The 27,587-nt window shown below is 40.4% G+C and overlaps 1 protein-coding gene across 1 annotated transcript in view; it reads left to right on the forward strand.

Annotated features, from left to right (window-relative positions):
• Positions 1-27,587, forward strand: part of grip2b (glutamate receptor interacting protein 2b) — a 124,715-nt gene that overhangs the window by 67,859 nt on the left and 29,269 nt on the right. Inside the window, exons 2-9 of the mRNA XM_018746863.2 lie at positions 14,958-15,038; positions 17,173-17,308; positions 20,244-20,389; positions 21,735-21,821; positions 22,221-22,296; positions 23,354-23,499; positions 24,680-24,827; positions 25,362-25,531. Coding sequence (XP_018602379.1) covers positions 14,958-15,038; positions 17,173-17,308; positions 20,244-20,389; positions 21,735-21,821; positions 22,221-22,296; positions 23,354-23,499; positions 24,680-24,827; positions 25,362-25,531 — 990 coding nt within the window. The remainder of the gene's footprint in view (positions 1-14,957; positions 15,039-17,172; positions 17,309-20,243; positions 20,390-21,734; positions 21,822-22,220; positions 22,297-23,353; positions 23,500-24,679; positions 24,828-25,361; positions 25,532-27,587) is intronic.

Consider the following 27,587-nt stretch of genomic DNA (forward strand, 5'->3'; position numbering starts at 1 on the left):
TATATTAAGCAGCTGATGAAGGATGCAAAATTTTGCTCAAAGCAGCTCTGATCATTTTAAATATGCTTTTGTGCTAGTTATCAGCAATGTTTATGTGAGACAACGTGCAGAAGCATCCAAGAGCACAGTGACATTTGCAATCCCTTAGTGTATTTGTAATTCATCCTCCAGTCTTGCACTGCAGCAATGTATTAACATGATAAAAGCGAGACAACCTAAAACCCTAACTTCAGGCTAAAAGGGGTAAAAAAAAAAAAAAAAAAAACAAGAAATAGTATTAGATATTATTATAAGATATTATTAATGTAAGAAGTACAGCTGATGTTAGAAAAGTAATTTCAAAGCTTTCATTTACTTTCATCAGTACCTTGCATAAAAATTCGGGCGTACTACTCAAAGTTCTTTATCAGTTCTCTTCTATCTAAGATGCTGGTTTCGGGTTTTCATTGGATTCGTTGCCCAAGCGAACATGAGTACACATGAGAGCAAATGAATTTGTCGTGAAAAAAAATCCATTCTTTTTTTCATCTATTATCAGTCCTGTGAAGGTTCATGGTCGTCAGGACCCTATCCCTGAAACAAAAGGTGTGACACAGGGCACACATTGGACGGGGTGCCAGTGCATCTCAGGGAAATGAGGAAATATGTTGCTCAGCATTGTTTAACCAAATCCAAGTAACAGCTCAGCAAAGTATCGGGTTTTGTCTTTTATATACACTCCGATGTATCGAGCATGTATATTTAAAAGTGGTGGTATTTGACAAACAAAGTCATTAGGTTTGGAGCAGAAGTAGGAGTCACACTACACTACACACCCTAATGCTCTCCCAGCAGGGACCGCGGAGGCTGGATGTGTTGAGTGATGACGGCCGCTAAGTTGGAGAGGAGCAGCAGCTCACCGCCGCGCTGCGTAATTCCCGTTACCTGGGAAGCCGTGCATAAGAACTTCTGCAGGGTTTAGTGGCTGCCGCACTTAAACCGGCTGTGTAAGCAGCTTGAAGAAATCTGTAAACCTCTATTACCTTTCAAATGTGCACATCCATCACACCATGCTGCTCCAGAAGCAAAAAACAGACTTTAAGATTTCGCACGTGATGTAGTGTGTGACACACTTACACACACACTTGCTGGGGACCACTGAGGCTTGCAGTTGTGACTTACTGTATATTTCTTAATTTCCAGGACAGCGAACACACTAAATGCTCTACATTCACAGCAAATTGCTTACTCCCGAAAAACCAACGTATTTATACCACAAATATTAAACTGATATCTTAACTGGCCTGGCAATGTTTATGCTTTAAATATTTAGCGGGTTGCAGCCATTATTATTTTTTCAAGACCTATTATTGTTGACAGTAATTTATGAAATACATATCTAGGCCATTCTGCATTTTCCTCATTTGCATTTCTTCTTCATTAAGAATGTATGATATGCCCATAAAAACTGCTCATAAAACTGGCCATAATATGTAAGAATGCTCTTTAGTTTAATGCCCATAACCCTGTGAAAATCAGGGTTTGGAAAGTGTCGAATAATGAGACAGTGTTACAGAAGATACTGCACCAAATACTTTTACAAGCATCTCCTTTGAACGTATAGACAACTTAAAAAACCACGAAGGAAGACGGCGCACGCGCACTTATCGGCGTGCATATGGGATGGAGCACCGCACGTAACCGACCGTACATGGAACATCACACACACTCACTGTTCAGTACGGCTGCTTACCACGCTGGTAAACATACCACGCTTAGACGTATCCACCATGACACGTACACCTAGTTACCATCAACGAACACTCAGTTGCCATGACTCCCCTGTTTAAGCCCCCAGCTTGACAGTGAGAAGGGACTCATCCTGGAGTGAGACACAGAGAAGGACCAGCTCTGATTCCCTTCTCCTGATACCTTGCCCAGCCTAAGAGTTCCTGAATGAAGACCGCTGAATCCAGAAATCCCGCAGACATTGCCTGACAAACCAGTAAAGTTGCCACACGTGTACACAGAATTCAGTAAAAACGGGCTGTAGATCAGTGACACTGCCCTTATTTATATTTACATAGCTTGCTTTATGTTGTCAAATGGAAAACATACAAATTTTAAAGTAGAAATTTTATTTTTTTGTTTATTTTCTTTATGTAGAACAATGTCACCTTAGTTAACCCATAGAATAATTTCACATTATTTAATCATTGGCGTTGCACTTTTAAAGAAAAATCCTGCCGAGTGCGTCAGTGCTACATGTTGGAGATACCCCGCTGCATAAATGAACATTTCAGGCTAGTGAAAAGTAATTATGGTAAAAAAAAAAAAAAAAGTGCCCAGTTTTTACTGCTAATGTTGGAGCTGAAATGTATCAAATCTTTCAGACAACAATTGGATAATTTATATTGTCGTATGAACGCTTTTTTTGTGCTGGACAATTTTCATTTCTCCCCAGAATCCATATAAAACTACTTACTCTTGGAATTCTTGCTTTCAAGTGACAAGATAATTGTAAACGAGCGTTTCCTATCAATAAAAGTGTATTGATCGTTTCTGGCAATGAAACGTGATGCCTCAGAAGAATCGTGTTATTATTGCAGGTCTTAGGAATAGTGTGCATTGCATTCGATATGGTTGGCTTTGTGTACTTTTTATGTTTCAGCAAAAACCCTCAAACCATTATTCAGTTCTCAAATCACGCTGAGTTTTTGTCCAAACTTCGGGGGGTGCTCTGCTTTTTAAGTCTGCAACATCTTTGATTTTTCACCTTGTTCAAGCCAACTAGTTCAGAGCAGCTGTTCTCTGCTCCCATGAGATGTTTTTAGTGTTTCAGAAAACTACTCCTTCCTCTACATAAGAAAGTATTCATAAAGATTTTCTGAGGAGTTCAGTATCTTCCTTTTCTTTCTGTTATACCAGCGAATAACCTTAGGGCTATGCAGCCGGCAATTTGCAAGCAATTATTGGAGGTAATTACAGGTTGTTTTTCTGATGCTCCCTTATTTTTTGAATACTATTCTGGAAATATAACAAAAGAAAACAGACAAAATGTAATTATGTTCTTTCAGGTGCCATTCTCCTTTTAATGTGGGTAATTACTGCACAGTTTTTTTTTTTTTTTTTTTTTTTTTTTATATTCTTGAATTTACTTGTCATTAAATAAACAGCAACAGGTACACTATTTGATTTTGGCACATTTTATGGCACAAAGAAAACTGTAAAAAGCCTTTAAGCAGGGAAAAAATACTGGAAAAAGATTGTTTAGAAGACTCATTTGGACTAACCTGAACCTCTTAATGTTTCTCTGTCACTGGTAATTGTTTTATAATCTAAAATTGTATGGTAATTTCCCATAAAGACACCACTGTTGCTTATTTTGCATGATATCATTGTATCATTCCAAATTTACCATGTCTTTTACCAACAAAATCACAGAAAAATGGCAATAATAAAATAAAAAAAAACAAATTGCGGTGTCTGTACATGTGAAAGAGGCACATCTCTGCTGTGCTGTCCTCTCATCGTGTTGTGCTTTGAGTTTAAAAGCTGATGTAGCTGGGAAAAGGGAGCTCCGGGGATTTGAACCAGGGTGCAATTTTTTGCTGCACAGTAGGCAAGTGCTTCAGTCACAAAGGCAGCAGAAATGGCTGCCTTTTCACAAATAACTGTCTCGGAAAAAAGGAAAAAAAAAAACAAGAAAAGATCACTGCAAGATATTAGTAGCTACAGGAGTAGGTACAGGAGCACACTTTTCAAAATGTGACACACAGGCACTGGATCAGACATGCAGAAGGCAGCGATGGCAGGAACATTGTGTGAACTTGTGCAGTCCTAGGTCACAAAAGTAGTGTATCGTGAAAAGGTAAAAGCAGAACTTTGAATGGTGCAGCAGCAAAGGCGTTGCTCATGGGTGTCTAAGCTTGGCCCAAGATCTGGCACCTGAACATTTTGGGTGCTCTGCAACAGAAGGCTTAGACGAGCTGTGGTTTCGTGATAAATCTTTTCTATGAATAGATATTTCTCCATTTGAAAAACATCTGTCATCTCCCTTACGAGCCTTGAAACTCTGTGTGCCCAGTTCTACACGAAGGATCCTGGTGATTCCATATGGGTCTGTGGCAGGTTTACTGATTTTTGCCTATCTCATATGTATTCATTTAGATGAATGGTTATTCCAAAAATGATACCCTTTTAGGAAACCTTCTTAGTCCCAAGACTTTTTCCTGATAACCACTCAAAAGGTGTCTTCTGGGATGAAAATGCTTCAGTCTACAGGGCACTTTGTGTCAGCAGATGCTTAAGAGAGCAGATGCAGAGGTCATCCATCTTTCATCACCCTTCTGCTTGCTGGTGTTGGTCATCCACGGCATATGTGGCGCAGTCTGGAGAAGAGGTCTTCATCTGTCATACAAGTGTGACTTAGAGGTTGAGCTCAAGAGCAAGACTTCCTTACAGTATGTGCACAGTGTACTGTCTGTCCTGTAACGGTCTGATATACCAAATACAGTCACTTTAGTGGCTTAAGTCAATCAGTCACTCAGTAGGTTGGAAGTGTCAGTGTCAAAAAGCCATTATTTATTAATGTTTGCTCAGGTGAGTATAAAAATCCTAGTGGATAGAGACCGAAAAGAGTTGATTGTCTCTTTTGCAGCATGCATTACAATTTGACATCTCTGGCATTTGTTGTGCTGTTATTATAAACTCGATACAGGGAAATGCAGAAATTTGTCTTGTTGAGGTAGCAGTAGAAGATCAGATCAAAATTTCCAGTTCTTATTACAACCCGAACATTTTTTCATCTACAATTATTAGACTGTACTGTTTATGCATTGCGCTCTTGAGTAAATTGTCTACCACACAAGGGTATTTACGCTGTATTTGCATATGTTATGTATTTCTGTTGATTTCTATCCTTGAAAGTGTTTGGACCTGGGTTCTTAGGCAAAGACACCAAAGTCAATTTAATTCTTAAAGGAAGGCATTATGCATTTCTGTGTCCCTTGTTGCTTTGATCACTTTAGGTTATAAATAATACACTTGTAAGCAACAGCATCTCAGCACTGAGTTGTATCTTAAATTACTTGTTTTATACCCTGCTCCTTGAAACCATTGTGTACAGCTGTTTTTGTTCCAACTGAACCTATAATTAATTATCGTTGAATAATTAAATCGCACTTGTAATTAATTATTCTTGTTCACTAAATAAATTGAATATTTCAAACCACACTAATCCAAACACATTAGCTGAGGAACATGTGGAATGGTGAAAAGATAAATAAATACTTTAAAAATAGTCATCTAGTGCAGCACAAGGGGACAAAGTTAAGGGGACAGCTGGCAGCACAGGTGTTAGAAATGCTGCCTGTGGACAAAAAAGGTTACAGGTTCAAATCTCACCTCCATCTGTAGTACCCTTAAGCAAGGTACTTACCTGAAAATCACTCCAGTAAAAATTCCCAGCTGTACAAATGGCTAAGTAATAGTAGATTAGCATTGCAAGTTGCTTTGGGAAAGAAGTGTCAAACAAATAAATGCAAGCTGGCTGCTGTGTATTTTCTTTTTTTTTTGCCTCATAAAAGACAATAAGTACAGCACTAATTCGCTTAAATAGTGACTATATCAATAGAGCTACGTACTCCATCATTAGTTTTGCTCAGTCTAATAATTTTTCCATTGCTTTAAATTCAAAATTAATTTATGTTTTCAGCCTTGCAAATGAAACAAGTAGGAGCATATTAGCACAAATGAATTTGCGCACTTGTATGAATGTACTCAGTATAAAAGTTACTGCTCTGCACAAATTACATTGAAGACAGTGGAGATAATACAGCGAGCAAGGAATTGGTGTGTTTAAAATGATTCCGATTGCGCTGCTGCTTCAAGGAACAATACAGTCAAGGCCAATTAATTAGTATTCTTTTCAAATAAAAAAAAACACATCAGATCACACACACACTTTCAGAACCACTTGTCCCATATAGGGTCGCAGGGAACCAGAGCCAACCCGGTAACACAGGGTGTAAGGGACACACCCAGGATGGGACGCCAGTCCATCACAAGCCACCCCCAGCAGGACTTGAACCCCAGACCCACCAAAGAGAAGGACTGTGGTCCAACCCACTGCACCACCGAACCCCCGCGTCAGGTCACAGGCCTACAGATGAGAATTGTTGTTTTATTACATGACTTTAAAGGGAACCTGACTGTTCTGTTATATAAAATGTTTATCTGGGTATCACTGGACATCTTTGGATGAGGATTTTTTTAATGTTTACAGTTTATTCTGGTAAATTTATATAATTATAAACCAAAAACAATTCAAATTCATATCTGGTTACTATGGTCTCTGAAAAATATTTGCATGCGTCAAAATTCAATGTTGAGAATATAACTTCCTTGCCAGTCAAAGTGAATATCTGTAATATCTGTGAATAGAGTCAAATAGCTGACAAAAAATGCATAACTTTAAGATTAAACCAGGTAGCCAAAGTCTTTTTAAACACTAATATGTCATGGGTGTAACCTTTATTTTATAAAGGAAAGCAATTAAATTACTTAGAATGGATACTTGTCATTTCACTTGTCATAGGAGCAGATGAGCTGATGGTGTGAGAATGAATAAAAGACATAAAAATTTTTTCAGAAGAAATGTTGGTATGTTTTATTGTTTAGACCATGGTATTTTTCACCAGACCATGGCAGGTTTCCAAGCTTGGAATGTGTAAAACCTTCAGAGCCAGTGAGAAGTAGAGACAGAGGACAAAGGTGAACACCATGGAATCTGACCTCTACTTAACTGCATCTCAGCTCTGTATATCATTTAATTTTTATCTTTTGAAATTTCATTGAGTTTTACTGGTCATCATTCAAAAAAAAATGCCTGGACTGTCCTGGATGTTTCTTTGAACCTGAAAGCGCTTGCTGTAAAAGTGGTCTTCACTGTGAGCACATAACAAAAATTAATACATTTGTATTATGCTGAACATCAGCTATGGAAAAAACTGGACATTTCAGTTTCATGTCTTTTTTGCAGTGATTCTGTTGGAACTGAGCAAAATCCTGAACGCAGTTAAATTAGTCGGATGCTGAACCATAAGTAATTGTTTCTGTAAGAGACAAGGATAGCTGGAACTGGATGTTGCTACAGATTTCAGTCCTAGTAGAGTCCTATACTGAACAATGCACTGTATTTAAAAAATTCTAATAAATAAAATAATTGTTACAAATATGTGAGATGTTTTCTAGTAAGCAGAACATCTTTATGTGTAATAAACAAAAGCTGACAATTACTTATATACCTCAGCTTTATATCTACCAACAGCCCTATGCAACATAATATTAATAAAATTGTGATTGTAACTGGTAATTGATTACCCGGTGTACCGCGGTACAGAACTAGAGCAAAGTGTTTTTTGTAGAGCATTTTTTCTCATGGTCTGGACTTCAGAGGCTAACCCTATTTCCTGATCTTAAAATTGCCTGACATATTTTTAAAAGTAAATTTTAGCTCGGTCTTATAAGCCTGTGCCATTTATGTTGTTTTCCCTCATGGTCCTCTGTAGATGTACATGTAAGGTATTCACAGTGGTACATTTACCTCTGAAGAAGAATATTGCACGGGGCCCCATGACACTGAAATCAGATGTGTATCTCTATCTGAGACTGAAAAAACAAATGCAGGTTAATAGGTTTTTTCAGTCTTAGGCTACCTGTGTTAGAATAATTTGAGAGGTTCTTCACTCAGAAAGTTCTCTGAAATAACAGGCACGGCAGCAATAAAACAAACAAAAATGATTTTTGTAGCATACTGCATAGTAAGCTTTTTTTTTTTTTTTAAAAAAAAGGAATTTAACCCTTGCAACATATGAAAACTGCTCTGTGCACTATGTATACTATCTTATCCTAATAATAATAATAATAATAATATACCTTTTTCCAGAAATTCTGTCTCAGTACTGAGTGGCATATGTTCAAATTTGATAATGTGTGCTGGGATTTAAAATGTAAAATATTGATTGCAGCATGTCTCTGGAATGTCCTAGGGTGATGGCCTTATCTTAATCTAAGGAACACAGATGGACTCATTTATTATTTTATAAGCAATAAAAGCCAAAATATGCACAGGCAGCTTCTTTTTAAGCCTGTACCTGTACTTGGGGGGAAAATAACATATGTGCCCTCAGCTTAGCTCTTGAGTTCAGTTATTATGTTGTTAAAACACAGAGATTGACTTGTAAAGGCTCAGTCATGTTATGAATAAATGCAGAGTATCTATGTCAAAGATATTGATTCTCTGTTTGTAATGTTCAATACTCTCTGGGTCAGATTTTTGAAATAAATAGATTTTTTTTGCAGGAAGTGGAATAGCCTCTCTCCTCTGGGATAATTATGCAGACATGTATTGGGTAATAAGACTCCCAAACACTGCAGATGTAATCAGTTACACATCTCGTTCGCCACAGTCAAATGCAAAACCAAACAGCATCTTGTGAAGAAAAAATTTTCATCAGAGCAGTCAAAAATTAAACACTGTTAGTCAATGTATGCACTGCAAAGGCATGGTCCCAACTACTTAATAATGTGAGATTTATAATGTCAGAATATGTTAAATGACCCATTTCTATTTCTCAAGAATTTCTAGAGAAACCATTTTATTGGATGGATGGATGGATGGATGGATGGATGGATGGATGGATGGATGGATAATACTGTATATAAAAGAAATAAAGGGCTGGTCCACTCTTGTTGTCTACCACACTTTACTTTAGGAAACTCATCAGAAGGGAGTGATGTGCTCAGTAGTGCTTTGAATCCCCAGTTCCCCTCATGACAGCGCCCCCTGGACGTCACTCAGTGGAAATAAGCGAATACTGTGCATGTGAATGATGTGATCCAGACCGTTAGTCATAACTGTGTCTTGTAGTGTGGTGGTTTGACGCCAAGCTGTGCCGCTGAAATGGGTGCAGTGGCAAGTCAATGAGGTTTGTGTGCCTCATTCATGCGCTAACTCATCAGAATTACTATTAAAAGATTACCGTTTCCCACCGTGCCTCTGGCGACAAAATCGAAAAGAAAGGGAAAAACGTCGGGACGCACGCACATAGACTGTGATTGATTTTTATCTTAATGGAAGTGACATTAAGAGAAGTCAATTAACCAAACAGGAAACTTGCCTCAACCCACACGTTACATGCTTCTGGTTAGAAGAGTTTTTCACTAATTATGACATAACTACAGAAAACGAACGAACCGTTTTGAACACTCGGTTAAATGAAAGGGCTCTGAACATCCACCGGCAGCAATCTGCGCTCCAGCTGAGCCACTGTACATGGCAAATGCGAATGTGACAGAGAGAATATTCTACTGTACCTTTGGTGACGGCTGTCTGCTTGCTTGTGTCAGCGCTTAATCAGCTTTATAATGCGGGGTGAAATTTTATAGAAGGAGTGATGAAAAGCAGAGCTCTCCAGCTGAATACAAATTGCTGCTCTTACCTGGGTCTGTGCTGTGGGTGTAAAACGACCGATGAACTTGTCACGCTGAAGTTGGTAAGAACTTTATGTACGGTAGAGTCAATGCGCTGAAAAAAAAACATAAATGCCTGCTTGAAGTCTTTGTCGTTCAAAAAGGCCTTTTCCATTTTACATGAGCAAGTAACACAGTACCAGTCAAAAGTTTGAGCGCACTTACATTGGATAACGAGTTTGATCGGGAAATGAGCCCACGCGTCTTCCCAGCTCTTCTTCGGCAGTTCCGAGAGATGCAGGATATTCATGGGTTCTTCCTTTGTTTTACTCTTCTTCCTAGTCTCTCCCATACAAGTGTTGCCCAGGTTCCCAACATGGACTTAATCTTTTGACCGGAACGATATTAATTACACATGAAAAAATTTAGAGGGTTTTTTCAAACTACATTTACCTTATTAAAATCAAGCTTTGAAATGTTGACCACTGTGTGGGAAAAGGGACACTTATTGCTGAGGGATGGGCAATTATTTGTTCGTGTTTGTTTTAATGTGCACTTGTGTATTTCTGTATCTAGATTGAACCAGTACTGAAGACATACTGTAAATCATCCCTGCCACAGCTGTGTTTTCCTGCATTGCCTCCCAGCTGCTAAGCTATAGATAATGTATGGTAATTATGTTTAAATTTGCTATCTGAACGAAGGAAAAGAGCCAGCGTCTCTCAGATTAGTGCTTAGGCATTCATCTTTCTTCTAATTGTGGGACATTTAATTGTTGGGGTATGCATTGTGAGGAAGGTTTGAAGGGCAAAAAAAAGCTACTCCACTAAAAACATTTAATTGCATTTCCGACAAAAGTGTTCTAGCAGCATTTATCAGAGAATATAACTTCCACATACAGTAGATGATCAGACTGAAGCAACACACATAGCACATAGTGAAATTGTTGCACCAACCATATCAACGTATAGTTTTATGAGCATGAAAATACTGTTAAGAGTATGTACTGAAAAAGCATTGATAAAAGACACACACACACACACACACACACACACACACACACACACACACACACACACACACACACACACACACACACACACACACACACACACACATTTTCAGAACCGCTTGTCCCATACGGGGAACCGGAGCCTACCCGGTAACACAGGGCGTAAGGCCAGAGGGGGAGGGGACACACCCAGGACGGGACGCCAGTCCGTCGCAAGGCACCCCAAGCGGGACTCGAACCCCAGACCCACCAGAGAGCAGGACTGCAGCCCAACCCACTGCGCCACCGCGCCCCATCTGATAAAAGACAAAAAGTTCTAAATGTTATTAAATATATTTTTTTGCATTTTTGTTGCCAATTTAATTATGTAAGAAATCGTATGATCACACATCTCTTTCAGACTCACTTATCCTCGGCCGTCTTTGTACTTGACAAACGTACACTGAGTTATCTATTTAGTCATTTAATTGAATGAAGAAATAAAAACTCTATGTGTAGCTACTCGTGTAATGTGTACTGCGTTAAATGGTGGTATGAGACAAATTGAATGTACTTCAAGAATCGTGTGTCTTCATCTACATCTCTCCGTTTGTTGATATAATGCACTTTCTGCATTCTTTTCTGAGATGAACATTGTTTTGGAGAAAGGCATCTCCTTAAAGAACAAATATAAATGTAATGTAAATAATTTTATAGATGGCAAATTACAGACTCAGTCCTTATAGTTATTGTCATTTTTTGCTAGTTACACTGCTACACCTCCACATTCCTGTAAGTATCCTGTTTTTTTTAATAATTTTAGTAGTGAATTAGGTTGAAAGGGACAAGGTTTTTAGTTAATGACACAGCAAAGGAATTTCTTGCCATTTTCTTATGATATGAAAGCAGCGTATTTTAGAAGAGTGAGACATTGAGTGTACAAAAGCCAAGAGCACCGCTATTCCAAGGTTGACTTAAATTTCTGAGCAGCTGAAAGCAGCAATTACTTTGACTAAGCATATTGAAAACATCAGTCTTATATCTTCTGTAAGTTCTACAATGAATATGATCTATTACTAAAAAACTGCATCCCATCCTGTTTTGCTACCCCAGAGTGTTTTGCCTCTGATGGAATTTTCCTCTTCTAAGTTCATAGGACCCTGTCTCCCCAAGTGCAGTGAATGGATTAGTAGGAAGGGAAACTGCTGCTTTCTGTGTGTCATTATTGCATGAAGTTTAATTTCATAAGGTTTAAATTTGAACACTGAGCTCCACCTCCATCAGAATTTGAGAGTTTAGTTCATTAATCTCTGTACTGGAGTTAAACGTGTCGGGTTTCTGCATCACCCATGCCAAGTTTTGAGTCTTGGGCCAAGCTTACTGCCAACACTACGTCAACAGTGGCGCTCCTGCACAATACGGCCGACATCACCCAGGGCTGAGAACAGATGAGCCAGCGGGGCGCAGTGGCAGCCTGAAATCGAGGCATCTTAAACCGGGACAGACATTACTGCATCATGCAGGCAGTAATTGATGATAAGCCCAGAGTTTTAAGTAAAGCCAGGATCAATGTTACAAATCCTGTAGAAATTAATACTGACACATGCATAAATTATTAATCATTTCAAACCCCACTGTATGCCCAAGTGTATCGCTCTAGATCGCGGCAAACAAAATCGTGATTTAGGTTTGAGAAGCACAAAGTCTTGCTCAGATCCCAGCTTTATTTCATCAAAATCGACATTCTGTAGTGTTGCCTTCATGCACCTTCTAGTTCTGTTCTACTGAGTGTAGCAGATTTATGGAAAAACGTGCTGGAAAATGAATTTCTCATGTGGAGAACTCCACTGACATTCTGCAGGCTTTGAGGGAGACTTTTGAAGCTGAATGTTTTTTTGTGAGATATGGTTGAATAAGGTAGAGGACCAGCTGCTTTGACGTTGCCTATAGTGGCCTATAGTACTTTTGTTGTCAAGTGATAATCACAGTGTTAATGATCAGGATCTTCTACTTTCTGCCCATTTTACAGTAGTACCATATAAAGTATTACAATAAAATCATAATAGTATAATATGGCAATATAATATAGTTCTCTGGGTAGTATAATGTATTCTGTGTAGTGTAAAATAGTACTATAAAGTATAGCATAACACTGTACTCTGCATCTGAATGCACTTGGCAAGGATTTGAGGACAATTTGGGATCAGAGAGGTTGTCGATGAACTCTATTTGGTACTGAAGCAGAGGAGTATGCAGTTGCTTATAGTTACTAGGGATAATCCTTGGACTCCTGGGTCTGATAAATGAGAATTTCATGCCTATTTTGTACCGAAAGGTTGCAGGTTTGAATCCCACCTTCAGCTGCAGTACCCTTGAGCAAGATACTTATCCTAATTGTTCCAGTAAAATGACCCAGCTGTATAAATGGGCAAATAATTGTAACTAGCTTAATGTTGTAAGTTTCTTTGGAGAAAAGCATAAATAAATAAATGGACAAAGTGTTTGTGTGTCACCAGTATGGTCCAAGAAGGGTTGTAACTCACACCAAAGAAATTGTCAACTTTTTAAGAAACATGACCCCTTGTCCCACGGACCTTTCTTGAAACATCTCATGAATTGTGATGTAGTTAGATATACCGTAACTTCTGCAGATAGGAGATAGTTGTCAAGGTTTGTGACATTCTTGGAAGTAGTTAGCACAATATTTATCAATATTTATCATTCACTTAGAGATTTTGCTGGAAGGAACAGCATGTTGAGCTTGGATGGGCAGCCATCCAGGAAATATGTTATTTAGGAGAAGAGCACAAAGGATGACATTGAAGCCTAACTTTGATCCATTACTCATTACAAATACTTCATATCACCAAAGGATGCAGTCAGGGGTGAAATCAGTTGCTGCCTGGAAAGTAAAAACACTTGAATACAATAAGTAGGTCAGAATTTTAGTTGCGGCTCTGAGACACAATCAAACCACTTCATACATACTTCCGATAAACAAACAGCATAATGGAAAGGACGACATCTTGTTTGGGAACAGATACCATTTTTTCTCACTATAATTGCATAAAATAACATGAAGGGAAAGTGACATTTTACATTTTGTTAAAGCTAATTATATAACAAAATAAGGCTGTCATCATCTTTGAACAAAGTGTATTTGAACATACATGGTTTAACATCACTTTTTTTGTTGTTCTCGATAGTAAATGTAATCTTTTGTTTCTTTCGGAAAGTCATTTATGCATATCGTAACTATTGTACAAATAGGGGAAAATTATTGCCTTTCTGTGGTTCTTGCACATTTTCAAACAAACATCCTGCTGTAACAGTGTGTTCTAGCACCGTCTGACTAAAGAGCACCTAAGACAAAGTAGCTACACTAGCTTCTCTCCATGAACTCAGATGGAACAGCAAGACTCTTCGTGACTTGCTTTGTTCATGACACCAGTGTCAATGTTAGCCTTATATTACAAGCAGTTTAGGGTCAATAATACACATATTAATCACCTAATTTAATCACTAGCTAGGTTCTGTAAAAACCTTGTACATGCTTCTTATAAAAATGTATGCGAGACTTTATTTTATTTTTAAACTTTAAGATACATTTAAAGGTAACTTTAAACTGCAGTTAAAGCTAAAACTACTTAAAAATTACTCAACGTAAATATATTCACACAAACTCGGCACAGCTTATAACCCTATATCTGTGTCCAACATTTGTCGTGTTTTTATTGATCAACACAAGGCACGAGCTGTAAGTGCTGGAAGTAAATTGAACTAAGGTGGTCCTATATACACTCCTCCCACATTTTCAGATACATTTTTTTAAAAAAAAGGTAGTTGTTGGGAAAAAAAAGTTTGTATTGCTGATAATTCATGACAGAAATGTTCATAAAATGAAGAGCCAATCAATGTTTTGTTCAAACGCTCCAGCAGGAAAGCTAGATATGAAATAGTGCCAAAGGTACAATGGATATTCATATAAATTCATTACATAAGACTGATGTTTACAGTTTATAAAAGCCTAAAAACCCAAGACAGAAACAGATATCTAATTGCAATGTGGGAAATGCTGTTAATAAAGTTTATTTGAAGTTTCTTGCTTACATGATACGTTACCCAAGTTTTTTTGTTGTCCAAGGTTCCATTTCAATTTTTTTTCTGAATTTATCATAATATGATAAAAAATATGACTGGATTCTTACATGGATGTTTGGCTTTGCTGTAAAATTCAAGCTTTATGGGCAGCTGAAGCCTACCAGTACTGTATAGTGCAATCAATTTGCCTGTTTTTTCTGGTCCACCATCCACCCAGAGTATACTGTTAACCATTTAATGCACATTATCCAAAAAACACAGACCGACTCTTTCATTCTGCACACGTAACGGCTCACTGGTCAGCTTCAATGGGCAGTTGTGTGTACTCCCCCAGGTCATCAGCGTCCGGCCACAGCTGTGGCACCGCCGGGCTGTAGAAGAGTGTAAAGATGATGTTTTCTTCCGCTTGCAGATGAAGGCCCTTACTCTAAGGGGAACAAGGACTCTGCTGGGACTGACAATTCCCTGGCCTCCAGGAGACACAGCATCCCAGGTACAGTCAGATCATGTTCAGCCTCCCTCCAGCAATGTTCAAGATGTTTCATGCCACGCATTTCCAGCTGCCCTGGAGAGCGAAACAGTGTGTATGTGTATTTGTGTGTTAGAGAGAGAGAAGCAAGAGCCATTGCACAATCGCCTTGATCTTCCTGTGTCCATGACGACCCTTTTTGCAGGGGTTGCATTTGTTCACTTCCTTATCACACATCTGAAACAGAGAACTGCGCTGCCATCGGGGGTCAGCAGCACTAACTTTCTGCTTTCTCAGGGTATTTGAGATGATTGTTGACCCAAAGTATTTTTATCCTCTCCTCAATTCATTAATTTGAGAATATTCCCGGAGGCTTAGATGTAGGCTGCTCCGAGGTTGTTTTTGTTATAATTACTGTGTGTGACTTCAAACGCATTAGATATGTACTCTTGATAGCATTTTAATGGAAATGAAGAACCCCAAGTATTTCATCCATCCTTCATAGTTGCTGTACACTACAAAAGATGAAACTCTCAAGTTCAGACTGTCCAGGGGCAAATAATTTACATTGTAGTATTTCTGCATGCCCATAGTATATGAGGGCATTAAATGGGAGCTATTTTATCAACTTCTTGTGTCTGGTTTTGGATTATACTGCTTTGAATGTTATCTGCACTCTGACAATTGTGTCGCCCTGTGGACTGGCATTCATTACCTGTTGTCTGGTTGTTGCCCTGCGGTCTGTAACAAAAATATGTGCTGCATATTTTTCCTTATTGCTGCAGGTCAAGTTATTTTACAAACCAAGCTGACTTGGTTATTTGTATAAGCTTTAGCTGTGATTTATAGAATGGATTATTTTCTTACTTGCTGACGATATTTGCGGCTTTGTTTGTGAAAATCTTTGATGATGCACCGTCGGTGTGTGAACTCGGTTCACTTTGCTGGATTTTTAATTCTCGTGTCGTGTCACACGGTACAATCTGTGACATTAAAGCATGGACGGTTGAGCAATTAGCCATGTGTCCAAAGCTCTTTCCCATCTTACTGTATAGGCCTCTGATCTCCCAGGTTCTTAGATAGTGAGCCTCACCCCGTAGCCCAGAAACTGGGACAGCTATTCCCCACCGTGCCATTTTCACTGCAATCACTTTGTATTACTGAAGAGGAACTCATCACAAGACAGAGCTAAAAGAGAAGAGCTAGGAGTCAACTTTTTATGAAAGCTTTTTTTTTCTTTTCTGACTAATGATAAATTATATATTTTTGAAAGCATATCTGAAATCCCATTTTAAGACAGAGATTTGTTGTTGGCACATTTTGAAACTCCTTTAATGAACACGATTTGGTAATTGGAAGAGCCAGGCTTTTACCAGACTGTTTTTCTTGTCCTGTTAATGGACTACATGTTTTTCTTTTTTCACTATGTATATTGTACACAGTATTATTGCATTAGATTTTAACAAGCAACCTGTGAACCACCCCTGTTTTGGTTCTTCTTCTCTTCCTGCATGCTGGTTTCTCCATCTGTCTGCACAGTTGTGCTCAAGCCAGTGGTTAACAACATGGTCGAGCCTTCATGAGGGATGATGTGAAGATGTGGCAGCTCTCCGGGTGGCCCTGGGCAACTCAATGCCATGTCACCAATCATAGCAATGCAGCAGCAGCCCTCACTGCACCTGCTGCCTAGAAAAAAAGAGAAATAAATCAGATATTTGTACAAGTTTTTGCCTTGTTTTTGGAAAAAAAAATGCTCATGCCTGTTAGTATGTGTGTTATGTGTTGAGTTGGAAGAAAAAAAAAAAGCTGTTTACATTACCAGTCAAAATGTGAGTTCACTTGGATAACCTGGGCAATACTTCTATGAGAAGAACTGGACAGAAGAGTGAAAGCAAAACAACCCACAGGTGTCCTACGTCTTGGAATTTCTGCAGGAGAGCTGGGAAGCTGTGGGCTCATTCATGCTCAAACAAGGCATGAACGGAATGCCTCGTGGATATATACTAGTTTCCAGCGAATGTTCAGAGACTTTTGATGGGTGCTGTAATTCTTAAATTGTTGTCAAAGATGCCGATGTTTTGTGCTCCCAAGATGTTCAGATATGTGAGCGACTCTTTTCTCTCGCTTGTTGTATCCTTCTTTCTGTGCTTGCTGGTAGAAGAGCTGCGGGGCGTGACGGTAGTGGAGCTTATCAAGAAGGAGGGCAGCACCCTGGGTCTCACCATTTCTGGGGGCACCGACAAGGATGGGAAGCCTAGGGTGTCCAACCTGCGACCAGGGGGACTGGCTGCCAGGTGAGATGTTGGGTTGGAGACACGTCGCAAACCTGGCAACTCAGCCGCTGGCATGCTGTACAGCTTATCTGAGAAGATGTGTTTCTCCTCTATGGCATCTGCTCAACAGCTTCCCACGAGTCAAAGTGTATCAGCCTTTCATTGTGACATACAAGAAGTATCCAACGTTTCTTAAGGACACATTTCCAAGGGATTGTTAAAGGACTCAGCTGATGATACAAAAATGTGCATAAAAAGAACACAGCCCCTTTGGGTGTGATCGTTGCTTGGCCTCTCTGCACTAGCACAAAGGGCAGGGAAACCACTGTAGCCGGTGTGAGTTATTTAAGGTGAAATTTTGGCTCATCTCTCAGAATCATTTTTAAACAAATATGTGTGTGTGTGTATGTGCAAATTCTGAAGAAAAGTCCATATTCATAAAAATTACTGTACTGATATGTTGCAATTAAGCTTCTATAGATAGAAAGGCACTTGTCTGTTTGAATCTGTATCCTTCAACAAGTTTGTTATAATTACAGTTTAGACTCATTGCTATGCCAATAGATATTTTTTTTTTTTACAGGTCAAGGTTGATGAATAATTCAGTGTAGTTATTTATATAGCACACTCTCCTCACCACAGTAACACAGAGCACTGAACAACAATGCTGTAAATGGTCCAAAATCAAAACAGTCATAACAAATATAATTAACAACAGAGTAAGCAAGCTGGCCATGGAGGAGAGGAAAACAAAAAGCTCCCCAACGAAAAAGAAAGGGAGCCAAATAATTCTTTGGGGGTCCAGCTACAAAGTGGCTGCCGTAGTCTTTTGGTCATGTAACGCACATACTACATGCTTTCAGAGCTTGGTGTGTGTTTGATCGTGTAAGTGTGTTTGAGACCTTTTTTAACCAATTCTGTCTCAAAGGAAAAAATATGGGCTAATTATTATTATAGCTGTATTAATTAGGTCACATTCATATTCGACCATTGTTGTGCCTTATGTATATTTTAAACCATTAGCCATAATAACAATATTATGGTTATAATTGTATAGTTTTTGTGCTTATGAAATGAAACTGAAATTTTACAAGATATGCTAAACCTGAGAAGGCAAAAAATCCAAACCAAGGAAGCTTTTTCTTTGCCTGGATACAATTTATAATACGTTTTTGTGTTAACTACATATTCATGGGGGGTGTGGTGGTGCAGTGGGTTGAACCGGGTCCTGCTCTCTGGTGGGTCTGGGGTTCAAGTCCCACTTGGGGCGCCTTGTGGTGGACTGGTGTCCCATCCTGGGTGTGTCCCCTGCTCCTCCAGCCTTGGGCCCTGTGTTGCCAGGTGGGGCTCTGTGACCCTGTATGGGACAAGGTGTGTGTGTGTGTGTGTGTGTGTTCATGGGTTGGATAATTGTTCTTTAAGAAATACCAACAGAATTAAACATAATTTAAGCTGGTTCAGTCTGTGCAATTAAATGCACACTGAATGCATTTTATATGTACTGTTACATCCAGTCAATTAGAATTGCACACCTGATCTGCAAAGATCGGTGTGATCTGGGAAAAAAAAAGGTGTAATGAATTGCCATTATTATACTTTCCCTGTCTCTGTCTAATGGGCTTTGTGGTATTCAGCTTGCTGTGAAAATTTACAGTAGAGTCATTAGCCTGCAGATAATGGCTGAATAAACAATCTGTAGACAAAATCTTCTTCGCCACAGAAAAAGGACAGATGTCACTGTAGAAGCTGTTTTTTTGCATATCTGTTTACTCCCTGTACTAGAATCTGTCAGTTTAATCTGAGAGAATAACACACCATGGTGAAATTAGTGCTGGGGTGGCAATGTATTTTTGTACTGTATTATTTTTGTGCCAGCTCGTAGTGACTCAGAAGAGAGTGTAAATAAACTGCATTTTCTCTGTAATTAGCATCTGAATAAGCATATGTTGAATCCCTGTGGATGCTACATATAAAATATGCAATTCCCAGTTCCGAAGGTTGGGCCACCGTACTGCTGTACAGATATTTATCACTGGTGCAAAAACACGATATATGTACAAGTCAAATGTTTGACTTGCTAGATGTTTTAAAGTTTAAAGTTCAGGCCATTTGTCTGAGTTGTCCTACACTTTCTTGCTTTGCCAGACAGTTCTTCCACATATTTAAAGTGTGCTTTGGGTTATTATTTTGCTGTAGATCGAAGAAGTGTTCTAAAAACTGAAACCCTCATGGAATGGCATTCCTCTGAAGTGTGTTATGATAGCTAAGCTGGTTGCAGCTGCCATGCACTTTGAGGAAATCACCAACTCTGCCATGAGCATGACACTGCCACCTCCTTGCTGTACAGTGGGAACCACACATACAACTCATTTGCTCACTCTCTCTGTGTCTTACTAATACTTGGCAGTTAAACCCAAATATTTCACATTTTGATTCCTCGGGTCAGGGGGGTCGGGGAGGCACAGCAGGTTTGGTCAGGCCCTGCTTTGCGGTGGGCCTGGGGTTCGAACCCTGCTTGGGGTGCCTTGCGGCACACTGGCATCCCGTCCTGGGTGTGTCCCCTCCCGCCTCAGCCTTGTGCCCTGTGTTGCTGGGTTAGGCTCCGGCTTGCCGTGACCTTTTCGGGACAAGCGGTTGCAGAGATTGTGTGTGTGTTGACTCATTAGTCCTTAATACTAATTTTTACTCCTTAAAGGTCCAGTTATTAGTAATTAACTCTTAATTCGCCAAGGTAGATCCTGTAGACAGGTACTATTTTTACAGCCATGTTGTCTTATTTTGCTGATCCATAAGGGCCTTTAATGCTGATGGCATGAAATCCATCTGACTTGTATAGGTGGCTATGTACATTTACAGTTATAGACATTTTGTGCTGTTATTTTGTAAGCTTATTTATGTTTGCAGCACCTTTCACAGTCAACAGTTATGACTCAAGCTGTGATGTGTGTTTTCCAAGGAGCGATCAGCTCAATGTGGGAGACTACATCAAATCGGTAAATGGCATCAACCTGACCAAGCTGCGGCACGACGAGATCATCAGCCTGCTGAAAAACGTGGGTGAACGTGTGGTGCTGGAGGTGGAGTACGAGCTGCCCCCTTCTGGTAGGCAGTTGAGTATTCTGGCTGTGCTGTTGGGCACCATATGCACTGCTGTGGAAAATATGTCCTTATTACTATGGGTAAAGAGGTCTACCTAACAAGCATCTCACATTCAGCCCCAGTTCAGACAGTGAGGGTGGTGAAACACCTTTCTTGGATTTCTGCTATTTAAAAAAGAAATGTACATAATGAACACATGTCAACATATGAGTATGCCTTTTTTAAAGGAGATAGCAATAATGAAGTGTATCTTGTCATGCACTATGAATGTGTTGCTTTTATTTCTAAAGTTCTAGTGGGTGACTGATATGAAATGAATTAGGATTAAGGCTTTTAAATTCTTTCAAAGTTCAATAAAAGCTACTAACCCTCAAGACAAAATTCAGTTTACTGAGACCAACAATTTCAGTTTTCGAGTTGTTGCTGGAAGATCATTCTTGTAGTTGTTTTCTATAGTTTTTACACCCGGGGGTCTAACCCAGAACAAGGTAAATCAGAGCTGTACATCTTTATTAAAGTGAGAGGCACTTTAAAGTTCTCCTTTTATAAAGAAGAGAGACCTGAGAGAGACCAAACAGGTAGGGAAAGTGAACGCTCATGATGGATAGTTCTGAGGAAAGCAAGTGCCTTTCAGTCATTCCTATGAAGAGGCTAAAGCCACAGGTAAAATGAAGACATTTTCTCTCAGATTTCCATTTAAATTGCTGCTGAGTGAATTTTGGTTCACGTTTTTATTTGTGTTCATGCTGACAATCGTAACCCACTTCATCCATCAGTGTAGAACTGAAAAATGGTCTTTCTGCTCTCGGTTGGATCTAACAGTTAGAATGGATCATTTGAGATGTGAGCTTCTACTTTTCATGAGCCCAAAGCAATTTTGCATTTTCCAATTTTGCATTTTCTTTATTGTCGATGCTTATGTACATTTCAAGTTCATTTTCAAAAACACACCTATGGTAAGTTTTCCATTAAGTCTTTTTGTTTATTTCTGTTCTATGAAATACTATATTATGCATTAGTTTCTCTTTATCTACTTGTTTTATCAAAACATGTTCATGACTGACACCGAAATGCTTGGTCTGGGCTCAGTTTTCACTAGCTATGCTGGCCAAGTTAGTCTCCATCGAGCGCATCAGTTTAATGAGCTATCTTCCATCACCCTGACCTTCTGAAATGGTTTAATCTGTGTCCAGTCATCTGCTTTTCATTTGCTGTCAGGGGCAGAAACCCTGTAAAAGTTGTGATTTAGTAGAGATAACAAGGCCTCCTCTCGCTCTCTCTCTCTCTCTCTCTCTCTCTCTCTCTCTCTTTCTCTCTTTCTCTCTCGCCCTCTTTTCCCCATTCCCAGCACCAGACAGTACCTCAGGTGTCATTTCCAAGACAATCGAGATATGTTTGCACAAAGAAGGCAACAGCTTTGGCTTTGTCATGAGAGGTAAGCATCAGTTGTGCCACAGTGCTCTTTGCCCTTATTGTCATTTTATTCAGAGTGCTCCACTCCCTGCCGCCTGGCTGAACGGTACACAAACAGCCCGTGAAGCTCGACTTAACAGCCTCCCGGTTGCTCTTGAGCACTATTGTTTATGTGCCGCCTCCTCTATAAACCACGACGGCGGCACGCTACGGCGGAATTAAAATTGCCGTGCCAACCGCCCTGTCGCCTGTCCTCAGCTTGCCTGGCGTCAGGATGTCACGCGTGTACATTTGAAGTTCCCCTTGGTGAAATGACAGCCCTGGCTTGTTCTGGAAGCACGGTTGCGTGGACCCGATTACACTGTGGTGACAGTGCTCTGAGCAGGGTGGTTGAAGTGGACCTTTCGTGTCCATGGCTTAGGGGGCTCCCATGAAGACTGGCAGAAGTCGCGGCCCCTGGTGGTTACCTACGTGAGGCCCGGAGGCCCCGCGGACAGGTAATGCGGAGACGAGCCTCAGAATCAGCTCAGTCATTCTGCGATATGTGTGTAAACATTGCATTCCCAAGTCTGTTGCACACTGGGGTTCTTTATATGGAAATAAGTCATAAAATGTTTGAAGTGTAACTCTTTCTAAATAAGGGGGACCACAAACACAACTTGGGTAAGTGATACAGGGAACCACAAAACATGACAGGAGTTTCTTTCAGTACATTATTGTTGTGCACCACATTTCATGCACTAGTTTTCTCCTTGTTTATTTTAGAGTACAGTATTCACATTCTTTTTTTTTTTTTTCCCCCACTTTTTTGCAACGCAACTGCCAGTGTTAAGCTGCTTAGGATGATGTATCCATTTATGCAGCTGAGCAATTTTTACTGGAGCAATTTCAGATTAAGTACATTGATCAAGGGTGCTGCACCAGGAGGTAGGTTTCAAACCTGAACCTTCAAGTCCAAAGGCAGAGGCGCTAAACCCTGCACTACTTGCAGCCCCATACTGAGACGTACAGATTCAAGAATACAACGTGACAGGTAGCAGAAATTAGAACAGAATGTGCCCCTTTCCATCTTTAATTCTCTTTTTTTTTCCTTCACCCATGGGGCTGTGGACTTTTCCCATGGGATCTTAGTCACTGAAGGGAGGTAGCATCAACCTTTCAGTTACAGTTCACATCACAAGCCGCCTTCCCCTACTTTATGTTTCCCTATGAGCCCCGGCACCGCACGCTGAATTAAATTAACTCAATCAATTCAAATTCATTTCGCCTTTTCAGTTCTAAGAACATGATTCATGTGACTTTCTTTTCTGTTCAGTATTTAGGTGTCTGTTCTGTTTGAATGTGTCACAGTTTTTACACATCTCAACAGCTGGAGACTGTTTGGGGTTCAATAGGAGCATTCCTCCTTCATCACCAGTCCAGTTTCCCTGTCAGTGTGCCACAACACAGACCTTGACGAATTCAGAATTGTTCAAATTTGAGAGTATTAATGTTAAAGTTTAATGTGTACCACTGGCTCATAACAGAATGTGATGTTTCTACATCCTTGTACAGAGAAGGGACCCTGAAGGTGGGCGATCGCCTGCTGAGTGTCGATGGGATGGCCCTGCACAACGCCAGCCATGCCGACGCAATAGCCGTGCTAATGCAGTGTGGCCAGGAGGCGCTCTTCCAGATTGAGTACGACGTCTCCATCATGGGTGAGCTGGGAACAGGGAGCATCCTCCGAAAAAGGCTGAACAGGCTTTAAAAGAAAAGCAGGAGATAGAACCAGTGCAGATTATTAATATATCACCCTTCAATCCCAGTATTGCAGCGACAGTTCTGTGTGTGTGTGTGTGTGTGTGTGTGTGTGTGTGTGTGTGTGTGTGTGTGTGTGTGTGTGTGTGAGAGAGAGAGAGAGAGAGAGAGAGAGAGAGAGAGAGAGAGAGAAAGAGAGACTGTCTGAGATGCTGACAGTCCAGCAGCCTCAATGGGATACTGAGATATTCTGTTGACTATCCTCAGCCAAGGGAAATCTGTGTCACGACAAAAAAAAGAAAAAACAATAATAAGGGAAGATGAAAATAGAAGCGGAGTGAGCGATACCACAAACCTCATGAATATTTTTGTATTTTTGTGGGAAGCAGGCCTTCTTGGCGGAAATGCTGTGCTGTTTATTAGTTTACGCTCAATTGTTTCCCCTCGCTGCCGTGTGAAAGTTTTCCGTGCGTCTTGGAATTTTTGAGAAAAATCTCAGCAGAGCATTGTATTATCACAAGTGGAAGGCTGAAAAAGTGCAACCGCGGTGTTTATGGCCTGCTTTTAATTGGTGGTTTCTGTTTGTTGCATTTAAGTAGCCCATTTCTTAACATCTCGTTGCTCTTTGCGGGGGAAGCGACGTAGCTGCTCTGCAGCCGACCCCGCTGACCTTTGAGCCATGAACAAACAGCACCGATGCTGGCTTTGAGCACGTCTTCCTGGCACCGTACAATTAAAGGCCGCTGTGATAGTTCTGACAGACCAGACTTTTCACAGGAGGCCGTCCTCCGTGTTCTTTCAAAGCCATATTTACAGTTTCTGAATCCGTGCGGTAGGCGGCACACTTCCCGGCCAACGCCCCCCTGTGCCTTCGCTCTCGACAGCGGCGCAGGCCCAGGGGTCAGCAGCTGTCTCCGTGTCCCACCTCCAAGTCTTGCTCTGCCTTTAATTGAAAAGCCACCGACTTATTTACACACTCTCTTCCACTGCTGTGGATTCTGATTGATCTGACTCTGAGGCCGGCTGCCTAAGTGGGCCACGGGATCGGACCAAGCCAGCTGCTATGCGCACGGCGAGCAGACTGCGAAGTGCCGCCCTGTGTTATGTAGTGTGTTTGGTGTGTTTGTGACCCCTCTTCAGACACGGTGACAAACGCCTCCGGGCCCCTGCTGGTGGAGATAGCCAAGTCCCCCGGCACCGCCCTAGGTATCACCCTGACCACAGCCACGCACAGGAACAAGCAGGTCATCGTCATCGACAAGATCAAGGCAGCCAGCGTTGTGGACAGGTGAGTGTCCCTTTGAGAGGTGGGCAATGAACACAACGTGTGTCACACTTCACCGTTGCTCTTTGGTTTGTGACCCAGTCGGCCTTTTGCGCTTTTCTCACTGTTGCGGTCATCGTTCACAAGTCCGGAAGAGATACTCTGCGGAGTCGAATCTGGGAATTTTTGTTCATTTTCCAAGAGCTTTCGTCTGTGTAAAATTGAATTTTTATTTAGAGGAGTGTGTAATTATCCTATTATATGATATTATTATATCTTATTACTCAATCACTCACTTTCATTAACCTCTTGTCCTGATCAGGGTCGTGGCGGTTCGGAGCCTATCTCTGAATCACTGGAAATCATCTCTTGCTCACTTACTATTCATAATTGCTTGTCCAAGTCAGGGTTCTGGTGACGTTGAGCTTATCCTGGTAGCACAAGGTGCAAGGCTTGAGGTGCCTGTCCATTGTAGATGGTTCTCATATACTATCTAAATAAAACTGGCAGTAGACACCTTTTGTTGCTGGAACTCTTCTCGAATGTCCTCCATGCCAGGTGTGGAGCTCTACATCCAGGAGACCACATCCTGTCCATTGATGGCACCAGCACAGAGCACTGCTCCCTCCTGGAGGCCACGCAGCTACTGGCTAGCACCTCAGAGGTGGCCAAACTGGAGATCCTGCCCTCGCACCACACCCGGCTGCCCAGCAAACCGCAGGACACAGGTGAGTGCCAGGGCACTGGATGTGCGGAGGAGTAGGGCTGTTACCTTGGAATGCTCACCAGTAACCCCACCGACATGAAATTTTCAGACAGATGAGTTAGAGTTGAGATTTCCAAGTGATTTTAAAAATATGATTGATGTCTGCTGTTCTGCCTAAGTAAGTTGGTTGTCAAATGTGAAGCACTAGACATGGTCCCGTTCCAGATTTAGCGATAGTCAACGGATTTCAATAAAGTTGAAATGTAAGCATATGTGTCAGGAAAACATCGACTTAATGCTGGCTAAAGAGAGCATGCAAGTCCTCTCTTACATTCCGCTGACTGAGCAACCATTCGAGTCAACTCTTTAATGAAAAAAGTCTTAATTGCAATCCATGATTTGATGTGAAGCAGCTTAGTCTCGAAATTCTTCATAACAATTTGCAGAAAAAGAAACTACAGGCCACCTAATACATTTGTGACCTCATATGAAGATATGGAGTCATTTTTCGTATTGATATTGATACGATAGAGCAAATGTGTAGAACTCCAAAACAGAAAACACACACACAATTCTGCACTAAAACATAAAATGCATATATTCTAATGTCACTTTCCAAGTGAACACTACATTTTCCTTAGAACTTGCAACAACATGCAAGTAATTTACAGCTGTAGTTGTACTAAAATGGTAAAACAGATGGTAAGCACATGCTGTCTTTTGAAAATGATTTGAAATGTCTATGTGAGTGAAAGATAAAGAAATTGTCAAAAATGCAGGGGAAAATATGACATGGTAATGGCTACAAGTAACCATCATAGGTCATGAGTTCCGATATAAGGCAAAATGCTAAATTATTGTAAACAAAATGTAACCTATTTACTATAAATAGCATACATTCTCTTCAATTAATGACTATTACATTTACAATTTGAATGAATATCCTAATTACATATGAATAACACATAATATAGTGGAGTATAGCAAAGTTTTTTTTTTTTTTTCCTCTCTCACAAGTTCAAGCTTTAAACCTATTCTAAGAAAACGAAGTGAATTGCAAAATAAAGAGAGTTGTTATCAAAAGCAATATCACGTCTGGCACAAGGGGAAATATTTATGGCTGCCCTGCCAAGACAAGTCTTAGTTGAAGGAAGTTTAAAAACAGTCTTATAATTGCCTAATTATTCTATATTCCAGAGGGATGGGCTTTTCCCCCCCAAATACTTTATTTATTATTGAGTAGAAATTTTGAAATTCGCATCCCTGAGGATTTCAAGGGTGGAGGGGAAGATGAAACTGTCTTAGACAAGATTAAAGGTAAGTAGATGCAAATTGTAGGGGATGCATTCCTTTGTATTCCCTAACATCATAAGGTCTGACAGGCTGAATATGAAGTGAGGACTCGCAGTGATGCTGTGGTTACCAGTGTTATGTCACTCAGTCAAGATCCCTTGTTTCAGCCTGCATTTTACCATAATGATGTCGGTCTCAGCAGTTCACCCCTACTTTCCTTCATGGGACACAGCCCGTGCTCCTTTCCCCTGTTAGCTCAAGTGATTTACCGTGTGCCCAACAGTGCGTTCTGGCCTTCTGCTGCTTAGCAGCCACGAACTGCCCCTAAAGGCCACAGATATTGTAGTTATTTCATACAGCAGTAAATCAATGGTTTACAAGCTCATCCTTTCCTTGTGAAACCAGGTGAAAAAAGAATTGATCGTATTGGCAGTTGCACGTGTTTACTGGCGATGCCCTCGGCGTTACCCTACAAGAACTCATTCTGAGTTCTGTCGTCAGTGAAATTATGTTGTCCGTTGATTATTACTGGGAGTTCCATAGTGGCGCGACCTTTTGTCGTTCCTCTGCTCCTATCGAGACGCCATTGTGTCACAGGTCGATTGTTGCTTTGACTTCCATTGTGGTGAAATATAATCGAGTGCACCTCCAGGGACGTGTGTCTGAGACTGCCTCTACACCAGCTTGCTTTAGGGTCCCTAGGTGTGGAACAAGACTCAATACACTATGAGTAACTAGTGCAAAAATAATGGAAAATGACATCTGATTAAATTATTCAGACATTT

This window comes from Scleropages formosus, chromosome 22 (genome assembly GCF_900964775.1).
Source record: "Scleropages formosus chromosome 22, fSclFor1.1, whole genome shotgun sequence".
Lineage (NCBI taxonomy): Eukaryota > Metazoa > Chordata > Actinopteri > Osteoglossiformes > Osteoglossidae > Scleropages > Scleropages formosus.